At 34.4% G+C, this 11174-nt stretch overlaps 3 protein-coding genes across 4 annotated transcripts in view; 2 read left to right on the top strand and 1 right to left on the bottom strand.

Annotated features, from left to right (window-relative positions):
- The window catches only part of LOC109537189 (G protein alpha i subunit), a 7847-nt gene extending 4304 nt beyond the window's left edge, over nt 1–3543 (top strand). The window contains exons 3-5 of the mRNA XM_019903790.2: nt 515–801; nt 859–953; nt 1201–3543. Coding sequence (XP_019759349.1) covers nt 515–801; nt 859–953; nt 1201–1583 — 765 coding nt within the window. The 3' untranslated portion in view covers nt 1584–3543. The remainder of the gene's footprint in view (nt 1–514; nt 802–858; nt 954–1200) is intronic.
- Nucleotides 3544–3905: 362 nt separating this feature from the next.
- LOC109537184 (AP-3 complex subunit beta-2) lies at nt 3906–9943 on the top strand. The gene is made up of 14 exons (XM_019903782.2): nt 3906–4155; nt 4210–4285; nt 4340–4671; nt 4733–4982; nt 5061–5619; nt 5677–5897; nt 5960–6206; nt 6370–6521; nt 6577–6749; nt 6798–7030; nt 8855–9093; nt 9150–9288; nt 9348–9555; nt 9607–9943. The coding sequence occupies exons 1-14, from the start codon at nt 4028–4030 to the stop codon at nt 9749–9751; spliced, it is 3102 nt and encodes a 1033-aa protein (XP_019759341.1). The 5' UTR covers nt 3906–4027; the 3' UTR covers nt 9752–9943.
- On the bottom strand, nt 9930–11009 carry LOC109537185 (NEDD8-conjugating enzyme UBE2F). 2 transcript variants are annotated; one of them, XM_019903783.1, is made up of 3 exons: nt 10613–11009; nt 10397–10558; nt 9930–10337 (listed from the first exon to the last, which is right to left on the bottom strand). In XM_019903783.1, the coding sequence occupies exons 1-3, from the start codon at nt 10868–10870 to the stop codon at nt 10221–10223; spliced, it is 537 nt and encodes a 178-aa protein (XP_019759342.1). In that variant the 5' UTR covers nt 10871–11009; the 3' UTR covers nt 9930–10220. The 2 variants fall into 2 exon arrangements, with proteins under 2 accessions (XP_019759342.1, XP_019759343.1); XM_019903784.2 differs by having other exon boundaries at nt 10616–11009.
- Between the last annotated feature and the right edge of the window lie 165 nt (nt 11010–11174).

Raw genomic sequence — 11174 nt, 5'->3', positions numbered from 1 at the left:
ATCGCCTTTGAAAATGTCCACCGCAGTTGTGGACGAAACGTCAGGAAGAAATTCCGATAGACCACGGCTTCAAAGCCCGGAAAACATTTCTAAATATATTACAATAGTTCCCCAAACTACATTCCTTCAGACTCGATACACGTGCTCAAACAACCGTGCGTTTATTCTTTCGATCATTTTTTTACAAAGTAATCCAGATGGTTCAGATCCGCAAGTGTGGCCTTAAGTCAATATATTTGGCTTGCCGTTCAATTCATCGACATGGATAAATCACATCCAACCACTCTCCTTAGTTGCGTCAAAAACTCCAACTTTTGTTGAGTTAGATTCATCTGTCCATAGAGTTTTTTCGAGAAATTGACGATTTATCTGGTTCACTCGACGAATGCGTCAATTCTATGGTAGCAATCCAGGTTAAAAATCCACAAACTTCTGCCTACGAAGGAATAACCCATTTAAGTTTTTACCAACAAAATATTCTATATTTTAACACATTTCAATTAACTATTCAAAGGATGTAGCCAGGCAGTTCTTTACTTATGCAAGCGCGGCTGAGGAAGGAGAACTGACCCCAGATTTGGTAATGTTGATGAAACGCCTTTGGCAAGACCCTGGTGTGCAGCTTTGCTTCTCAAGATCTCGAGAATATCTCTTGAATGACTCCGCTGCGTATTATTTGAATTCCCTTGATAGAATCTCGCAGAAGAATTACGTTCCTACTCAACAGGATGTGTTGAGGACGAGAGTCAAGACCACGGGAATTGTGGAGACTGATTTTTCGTTCAAAAATTTGCATTTTAAGTAAGTGGCAGTTCTTACAATTAATGTTTAGAAGTTACAATTATTCATCAATTTCAGAATGTTTGATGTGGGCGGGCAAAGGTCGGAAAGGAAGAAATGGATTCATTGCTTTGAAGGAGTGACTGCCATTATATTTTGCGTTGCTTTATCAGGTAAGCAAATTACTGTATCCTACTTACCAATTCTCTAGGTGTTAGAATGGAAAAATGTAAACTTCAATTCTGAATTGTTTTCGATAAAAGTCGGCTTTTACGTTACCCTTGAGTAAACCTCGCATTTAACTTAAAGTCAATAGCTGATGGTTTTAGACCATGCAAAAACTTTTTTCCGTAAAATTTACTAAAAACATTTTTTATTTGGCTTCAACTTTCACTTACATATGGAATCATGTTTAATTAGGTTACGATTTGGTTCTGGCTGAAGATGAAGAAATGAATCGTATGGTGGAATCAATGAAGCTTTTTGACTCAATATGTAACAGTAAATGGTTTGTTACAACCTCAATAATTCTTTTCCTAAACAAGAAAGATCTATTCGAGGAAAAAATTGCTCGAAGTCCTTTAACTATCTGCTTTCCTGAATATGATGGGCCGAATACATATCAAGAGGCTTCGGCCTACATTCGAATGAAGTTTGAAAATCTCAATAGACGAAAGGATCAAAAAGAAATTTACACGCACTTTACTTGTGCGACCGATACGAGTAACATTCAGTTTGTTTTCGATTCTGTCACTGATGTTATCATTAAAAACAACCTGAAGGATTGTGGTTTACTTATGTAAGTTACTTAAACGTTTATCCCGTAGTTACTTAAAGTCTGGTCTATTTCGTTGCCCTGATTAATTTAGTGTATTTTGAATACCATAAAAAAAATTATGTTTTGATTTAGCAATGAAAAGTAAAATACGGTAAATGTACATAATTATCGGTTTGCCTTTAAAGCAGCGAATCTTTTAGCTGTGATACAGGGTAATAAAATGGACCAGTAAGAATTGTCTGAATAATATATTCATAACGAGTATATTTTTAAGTTTGTGTTGTGCTTAATTTAGTGTCAATATTTATTTGTTTCAATTTGTACAAGAGTATTACCAAGGTTTGTTACTATTTTTCCCCTTCGTTCTCAATCATTCCCTCAACTAGAGCATATAGAAAATTTGAATCTCGAATCCAGTATATTTTTATATTTTTATCTAGAATATTCATGGATTTGAAAAACGGTTGTTAATGGCTTGATTGCTCTGTGTTGTTTTAAGGAACTTAACTATAATTATAGGAGACAGTATTGTCGTTTAATAACAGCACAAATAGATAGCCAGTAAATAACTTCTGTATGCGATACTGAAACTATTTCCCGTAACAATGCTTTCTTAATGTGTCATTTAGTTCAATATTGGTTTAGGTTGAACATTCGTAATTTGCGTTTAAGGTTTTCATCTTGCAACTTATAGCATGACAATATGTATTTCTTAGGTTTATTTTTGTAAGCCCATGGTGCAGCAACTATGCTATTTAAGAGGGTATGGGATATTTGGTAAAATATGCTTAGAAAGTTCTCAAAAGTAGGTACTTACGTCACATTTAGTGCACTGAAAAAACTAAGACTTAAAATAAATATTAATTAAAATTTTCTTAAAGAAAAACTTCCATTAGATTATTTTGATCGTAAACAGAAGACAAATTTTGTTTGGTTAAAATGTGCCATATACGTAAAAAAAAATCAAATTTTCTCACATTACGCCGCTGTTTTATGTGCCAACTTCCCTTAATCTGTACGCACACAAAGAAAATTTAGAGGCAACCCCCTAATAAATTAATGCAATTTTTTGCATAGTTTAAACATTCCTTAAATTATATTTTTGAAAAACATCACAGTATGAGGGCGATGCAATTTCCCGAATTAAAGACTTATTTCTAATGAATCTATGAAGGCAAACGAATTGGGCAACTTGATGACTTTCCAATATATCCTCGAATTTATGCGTAACTCTCTGTTAAACTTCTAAATTCGTGTTATATACAAAAATAATAATAATAAATAAATAAATTGTTTTGTTTAGGGATTATTAATTGATTCCAATTTCAAAAGAACTGATTGTAATAAAATAATTGTCATTTCAAAATAGATGCTCAGGTCAGCGTGCTCCTTCGTTTAATCAGTATCTTATAATGTTCTATACAGTTTCAGTTCAGTTAAATGACTTAAATCTAAACAGTTTTGAGGCACGCAATTTAAAAGCTTTTTTTGCTAGAGTCGATTAAACCGAAATTCCTTTAGAAGACTTAATGCTCTGCAGGACTGCCATGACAAAGAAAACCAGTATTTTTAAACAAAACTTTACAACTTTTATACATTTTTCTACTTCGAAACTACTTGACAGTTAATTTTAGCAACTTTATTTTTGTATAAGCACCTTTATTACCTTAGATGAGAACACAGGCGTATTTGAAACTAGTGGGTTTTTCGGCTATTTAGGCCGTTGTAAAATGGAATTTCTTCCTGATGTTTGGCAAGCACGAGTAGCTTGCGAAACGTCAGGAAGAAATTCCATTTTACGACGGCCTAAAAACCCGAAAATCCCACTAGTTTCAAGGAATGGCCTAGAAAGTCTCTCTTTGGATACAGGCGCGTATTTGTTTAAAATCTCCAATCAGAGATAATTTCTTGTAACTTCTATATTTTTGTACACCTAATATGTAGTGTATGTATATAAATAATGGAAATATATATTTTCAAATAAATACCTATATTCTGTTGGAAATATAGATATATTTAAAGAGATTACGTTGTTGTATTATTTCATATTTTCCCTTTAAGGCAGCAGCTTTGAAAGGAGCTCAGGGCTGATAATTTTAAAAACTTCTTCACTATTTGTATTTATTGTTTGTAATTTGAAAATTAAAAACACCTAATTGTAGTATTCACAGTCCATTCTGTTTCCGTCAAATATGCACACTTTTGTAGCAAATTTATTTTTATTTTCATCTCATTTATCTGTAGTATAATAATTCTATTTATTCTTTCCGTTGTGTGTGGGAGAGCGAGATAGAAAAGTGTTGCCGTAAAACAAACTACTTTTGTCGCAGCATTTAGCAGGCCACAGGAGGAGTCAAGATATAGGTTAAAACGTGTCATTTGTCAGAATATGTGTATTTTCACTGTTTTATATTTGTAACAAATTTGTTTGATAATACTAGTTTGTAAATGAAATAATATATTTTTAAAATGTTAGCATCTTCAACCCACAACATGTCAAACACTAACTCTTATTCGAGTGATCGGGGCTCAAGTTTAGATAACGAATTAACTGCCGATCCTGCAACGGGGGGCTTCTTCCATTCGGACTTCAAGAAGTATGTTTATATAGTATCGCGTTCTTGCAAATATTGATAATAATTAATTGGTAGGCATGATGATCTAAAAGAGATGCTGGATTCCAACAAAGATAGCTTAAAACTGGAGGCAATGAAGCGAATAATTGGGGCAAGTTGTTTGGGACTTTTTTTGACAATGGTCTCAACAACTGATAAATTTCAGATGGTGGCGAAAGGTCGAGATGCTTCAGTATTGTTTCCAGCTGTGGTAAAGAATGTAGTATCTAAAAACATTGAAGTGAAGAAACTGGTGTATGTTTATTTGGAGAGATATGCAGAAGAGCAACAGGATTTGGCTTTGCTGTCCATATCTACATTTCAGAGAGCTTTAAAAGAACCAAACCAATTAATTCGAGCTGGTGCTCTACGAGTTCTGTCTAGTATAAGAGTTAAAATGATATCTCCTATTGTAATGTTGGCTATTCGCGATGCTTCCTCTGATATGTCAGCATATGTTAGAAAAACTGCTGCTCACGCTATTCCCAAACTATACAGGTATTAATTGCTATGAATCTGCATAACAAAATCTATATGAATTGTTTTCCTGCATTTTCAGTTTGGATCCAGAGCTAAAATCAGAATTAGAAACTATAATTCAAAAGTTACTAGCAGATAAAACTGTTTTAGTGATCGGATCAGCAGTAATGGCTTTTACAGAAGTTTGTCCTGAAAAAGTAAACCTGATTAATGTGGTTTATAGAAAACTCTGTGCCTTGATAGTAGATGTAGACGAATGGGGTCAAGTTACTATTGTTAACATGTTAACCAGATATGCAAGGTCGCAATTTTTGGATCCAAATATGCATGTAATTATTTCGCCAATAAGCTATGCACGGTTTTTACAAAGTGTTTGTTTTGCTATGCCCATTTTTTCACCTTTTTAGGAAATGGAAGATGAATCAGACCGTCCTTTTTATGATTCTAATTCTGACGTTTCAGAAAAACCCGCTCCTTCGTTGTATCCTGATCATAGGCTACTCTTAAGATCTACTCGACCTCTTTTGCAGTCTAGAAATGCTGCAGTTGTAATGGCTGTGGCGCAATTATATCATCACGCTGCTCCTAAAAACGAGTTTCCACTAGCTGCAAAAGCTTTAGTTCGTCTTTTACGTTCGCATGTCGAAGTTCAAAGTATTGTGTTAAATGCAATTGCTTCTATAAGCGCTAAGAACAAGGGCATGTTCGAGACTTATTTAAAGAGCTTCTTTGTGAGGACTTCAGATCCGACCAATGTTAAGCTTCTTAAATTAGAAATTTTAACAAATCTTACAACAGATGCTAACGTTTTAATTATATTAAGGGAACTACAAACTTATATATCCAATAATGACAAATATTTTGTTGCTGCCACAATTCAAGCCATTGGCAGGTGTGCTTGCTCTATTTCTGAAGTTACAGATACGTGCCTTAATGGTCTAGTTTCTCTGTTGTCTAATAGAGACGGTAAGAAGTAAAACTGGTTAATTAAATTGCAGTTTTAACAATGGCGTGGTTTTTTAGAGGCCGTAGTTGCGGAAAGTGTGGTCGTTATAAAAAGATTGTTGCAAACGCAAGCTGCTGATCCTAAAGAAATTATTACCCATATGGCGAAGTTACTTGACAGTATAACTGTTGCACAAGCGAGGGCTGCAATTTTGTGGCTTTTAGGAGAACACTCCCAAAAAGTACCAAAAATTGCTCCTGATGTTCTTAGAAAGCTTGCAAAGTCATTTTCGGACGAGGTAAAACTGTACAAAGTTCTTTAGATTCAAATTTCACTTGCTGATTGTATTATTGTTTGTAGCATGACATTGTAAAGCTTCAAGTTATGAATTTAGCAATTAAGCTGTACATCACCAACCCAGAGCAAACCAGTTTGCTGTGTCAGTATATTTTTAATTTAGCTAGATACGATCAAAACTACGATATACGGGATAAGGCTAGACTTTTGAAATTCTTTATTGCGGGACAAAGTAGCAAATTATCTTCTCAGGCTGCCAGGATATTTTTGGCTGCGAAACCTGCTCCTATTCTGCAGTCGCAATTTAAAGGTATGTTTGATATCCTCAAATAATAAATGCGGTTTTGATAATAAATTACAATGTGATAACATTTTGATATGATAACATATCACAAATAAAAATGTTGATAACAAATCACAACGTGTAATAAATTCCAAAAAAACTATACTGGAAATCTTTACTATTGCTTTAGATCAAGAAGATTTGCAGCTTGGATCTTTGTCTCACTATATAAAGCAAAGGGCGGCTGGTTATGAACCACTGCCAGATTTCCCAGAAGTAGCCCCACCTGGCGACAGCCGAAATGTAGAAGATATTTCAGTTGGAGAACTAGAGAAACGTTCAGTAAGCAATATTTTGTTGGATAATCCTGTTTTCATGTACTAGGGTCGATTTTCAGGAGAAGAAAGGCAGAAATGATGTGTTTTCATGGGAGTCTGCTTCGGAAGCTACTTCAGCAGCAGAAGGAAGTGAAAGCTCTAGCTCTTCGGGCAGCGAGTCATCGTCTGAAGACACTGGCACTGAAGAAACAAGCAACCCGGAAAGCTCTGCTGAGGAAGAGTCATCGGAGAAGTAAGATTGATTCATTACTAAAACCTCAATGATGTTTAAATATTGCAGCAAAAGTGCCAATTCAAATGAGTCTTCTTCAGAAGAATCAGAGTCGTCTGATGATGAATCTAGTTCAGCCGAAGATGACCGAAAGCCGGCTGCAGTTACTAATCATGTCACCGCAACGGCCAATGTTCAGAAAAAAACCAATAACACAAGCGAAAAGAAATCGAATTTAGATCTTTTGCTAGATTTTTGCGAAAACGATTCGTCGGCTGCCCCTGTTTTAACACCTTCACTAGGTAAGCTGATTGACTAAAAACATATGTTGAATTTTTGAAAATGGGTTTTGTGGAAATGATTTCGACTATCGAATGATTACTAAATGAATGAATGCAACTATCGAATAAATTCATTCATGTGTGTATAGAACTGTTGGATACAATTTATCCGTTTCTGTTCTAGTGTAAATAGGTTGATTTATTTTAGGCAGATTAATTTATATTTTATGAGTTTTTTTAGGAATTTCTGTAAGACGTAAGGTTACCCATTAGGCAAAATCACATTTCGACAGGTTCGGTCTATTCTCTAGTAACATGTTACACACGCTGATGAGCTTTATACATATAAATATCATCAGCGTGAAATTATGCAATTTATTGTCAGGATGTTTAATAGACACCACCATCATTCGGGGGCATGCGTTGTCATATTCCTAGAAGGGTTTTGGAAACCTTGGATGCGATATGAGCCGTTTTCTTTCAAAGTGGTGAAAGTCCGTTATGACAAAAAAATAGTTAATGATAAAAATGAATACAATTCACTATAAGCTTTTTCCGAAAAAAATTGTTAAATTTTTGAACAAAAACCCAATTTAAAAAATTAATATTGCATATTCTTGCTTAAAAAGTGGAAAATTAATTTATTGAAAATTTGAATTCGTTCATTGCAATGATTATAGCTATCGGATTATCCGATAATTAGAAAACACATGAATAAAAACAATTCAACTTAACTTAGTAACTACTTAAAACTATCGAATAATTCGATAGGTTGTACGCCAATTGTACGGTAAATATCATGGGACGATTGAAGACCTTTTTTTGTTTTTCTGGTTCAAAATCTCTGGTACGGTAAAATACGGTATTTTCAAATGGCTTGTACGGTAATACGCGTTTGAAAAGTTGGCCACGCTGGTATCATGGGTAATCAGTACTCGGACCCGCACCGATACGGATGGACACCGCAAGCCGCGTTTGATTTTCAACGTCGGTCGATTCTAATCACTAAAAACAGCGCTGTACGTTGCCGCATGGTAAATTTTAATTCTATTTTTACGTTTACATAATTGCAACTTATTTCAAAACTGCATATTTGTAAAAATACGTTTATTAAAATTGATAATTGTCGCACTGTATTTATTTATGGATGTGTGGCATCTTGCTTCACAGAGTTAAATTACTTGCTTTCAAAAATTGTTCCAAAAAGACAATTTATTTAGAAACTGCAAGTATTAACAACTGTGGGGGTTCAAAATGTCTGCGGACAATATCTACAATAACAAAAGAGAGGAAATCCATTAACAATTGACTTAAAAATGGTCTGATTATTTACTCTTAGACGTAAATATACCTATCTATTACTCGAATCATAAATTCTAGGGTTGTATATGGTTTGTATGACTAAAGTGTCCGTGTAACAAATCTGAAGGGCTCTAATACAATACAAAGATCGGTCTTCGACTTTCGTAAGACGTACGACTAGGATGAGTACTCGAATAACTGATCCGAAGTAACGAGTATTGAATCCAAAAGTAACTAGTCGGTACGAGTACTCAAGAGTACTCAAAAGTACTCAAATCTCACACCACCAATTCGAATGAATTACAAATATCGAATAATTCGATAGTTCCCATCACTAGTTTGGTCTATTCGTACGCCCGTGTCCCATGCATGTACGAGGATACAAAAGTGTTTCTATTGGATGGAGATCTGTCAGGTCGTCGATCGTCGTACGAACTGACAGATCTCCAACCAATTGAAACACTTTCGTTTCATCGTATAAACGAATGCATGGGTCATGAGCTTTAATCCACAAATCTCACATATTTTCTTGTTTCAAATTAGGTGGTTTTTACACGCCAACTCCAACGGTTGCATCATTACCATTAATTCAGACGGTTCCGCCATCATTTACTAATACGAAGCCAACGGAATTGCTGAGCAAAATAAATGGCAGAGGACTTTCCGCCAATTATCGCTTTACTAGAAGTCCTCATTTATATTCCCCGAGTTTGACTACCATAAATGTAATGTTTACTAATAACACTGCTGAAGTGATCAGTGATATTCGTTTGGGAAAAAAGGTACCTAAATAAAATAGTTTATATGTTTGTCGTTTATGAAATTCGATTTATTTTAGAGCTTAGCTGTGGGTATGAGCATGCATGACTTTGCTTGCATACCGCAACTGTCACCGAATTGTTCGCTACCGGCAACATTGGGGATTGATTTTAATGATACCACACAACCCGCGAACTTCGAAATAGTGTCTTCCTTAGGTAAGTATCTCGGTAAGCGTTTTTAAAAATTGGCATACTTTGAGATGGATTAATTTTAGGAAACTTCTCAGTGTGCATCAGGCCAAACGTAGGAGAGTTATTGCGACCAGTAAAAATGCCATCTAGTGTATTTGTCGAAAAGCAACTGAAACTGTGTGGAATGAATGAGCATACGGGAGTAATTCCAGATTGCCATAATATCATTGGTCGTATTGCAGAACTTGCAAATCTAGGCCCTTGTGATAACTCAGATTCCGAATATCTAAGGTAATTTATAACAACGTGATTTTATACATTTTAACAGTGTGTTTTTCATAGATTTGCCGGCCTAACTATGACGTCGTCTAGTTTAACGTTAGTCACTGTTCAAAAACGGGATAAAACACTATTAAGGATCAACTGTGAAAACATCGTTTTCGGATCAGTGATGCTCAATGAGTTGCTAAAAAATATTGGTTCATAGAAACAATTTTTTTCTAATTCTTGTGTTATCTCATGTTTTTAAAGTATATAGGTATATCATCGTTGTTTTAATAATTTCTTTTATATTTATCACATTCCTACATAGGTGCATTGTTAACTATGCTCCCGATAAGATTGTATTTATTTTTTATGTAGTCTAAGTAAATAAATGAAACCAATTTTTGCTTATTCATTGAGTTGTTTTTTATTATTTAGTTCACTGTTTTCCACAAAGTGGAGCTATTTAAAAATTCAGAAGTAGCCATAAAATTTGAGAGTTGGCGACATTTTGTCATTTTAAAGCACGCAGTTTATATTATGGGGAAAGAACTGGTAATTGCTTAAATTTCTATAATTACAGTAATAATTACAAATTCTTTCCCAGAGAAAATATCACAAATTAGAATACTAATTTTATACAATATAAATTGAACAAAATTAATATTAGCTTCCAGGAAGGTCCACTTTCGCTATTCCCTTGCATAACTTAGAACATATTCTGTTACTTTAGATTTAAAATCTTCTTTTGAATATCTGAATTGATCAGCAGCTTCTACATTTAAGGGATCTTCAAAATTAAGTAAGTCCTAAAGGAGATGAGAACGTTTTACATTTATATGTGAAGAACCATCATGCATATACGTACTGTGAATAAAGCATGCAATCCCCAAACGACGTCATTAAGTCTTCGAATGGGGGACCATCCCATTCCATCTACGCTATGTCTTCGCAATAACGATAAGCACACTTCACCATTTTCTGAAATATTTGGGTGCCATAACTTGGTTGCACATTTTACTAAAGGTGGCTGCAAAGAAGGATTGAATTCCTTAATTTGATAGGAAAAAAATGACATACTTACAACCATATTATATTCTTCTGTAACATTGATGTCGAACTTAAAGGAGCCACCTTCCCAGTATCCTTCTGTTGGTTGAACAACTAAGGTAAATTTACTTAAATCGTTTTCATTATGGTATTGAACTGAGCAAGATGCAGGTAACAGTTGGGACATTTCTTGAGCTTCTTTGACTAATAAGCGGTCTCTAATTGGAGCCCTATTCACTATGCCAGAGTCACTGTCATTTTTTCTTTTTAAACGTTGGGATAAAGTGATCATTTTAACAGCTAGAGGCACAGGGAAAAGTACACAAATGAACAATGTTGATCTTAAATTAATGGGATTATCGCCGTAATCTTTTTTTTAATTGAAATTCATTTGAAGGTTAGAAAATTTGTCAAAAACTGATAGGGTAGAGGCTATGGACTGACTGTGACGGATTTTTAACTTTGTTCTTGACCATTAATCTATGGTCTCAGAATTAGATATATAAATTAAGCATAATTTTCCATAAAACTGGTTGATTTTCCAAATGTATTTACAAAACGACCATAATTAATTTTTCTATTAATTAGATTTTATC

The sequence above is a fragment of the Dendroctonus ponderosae genome, unplaced genomic scaffold, assembly GCF_020466585.1.
Source record: "Dendroctonus ponderosae isolate FM_Combo_2020 unplaced genomic scaffold, Dpon_F_20191213v2 Dpon_F_20191213_1, whole genome shotgun sequence".
In the NCBI taxonomy this organism is placed as follows: Eukaryota; Metazoa; Arthropoda; class Insecta; order Coleoptera; family Curculionidae; genus Dendroctonus; species Dendroctonus ponderosae.
The sequence above is the reverse complement of the archived record's forward strand: the minus strand, read 5'-3'. Positions and strand labels throughout refer to the sequence as shown.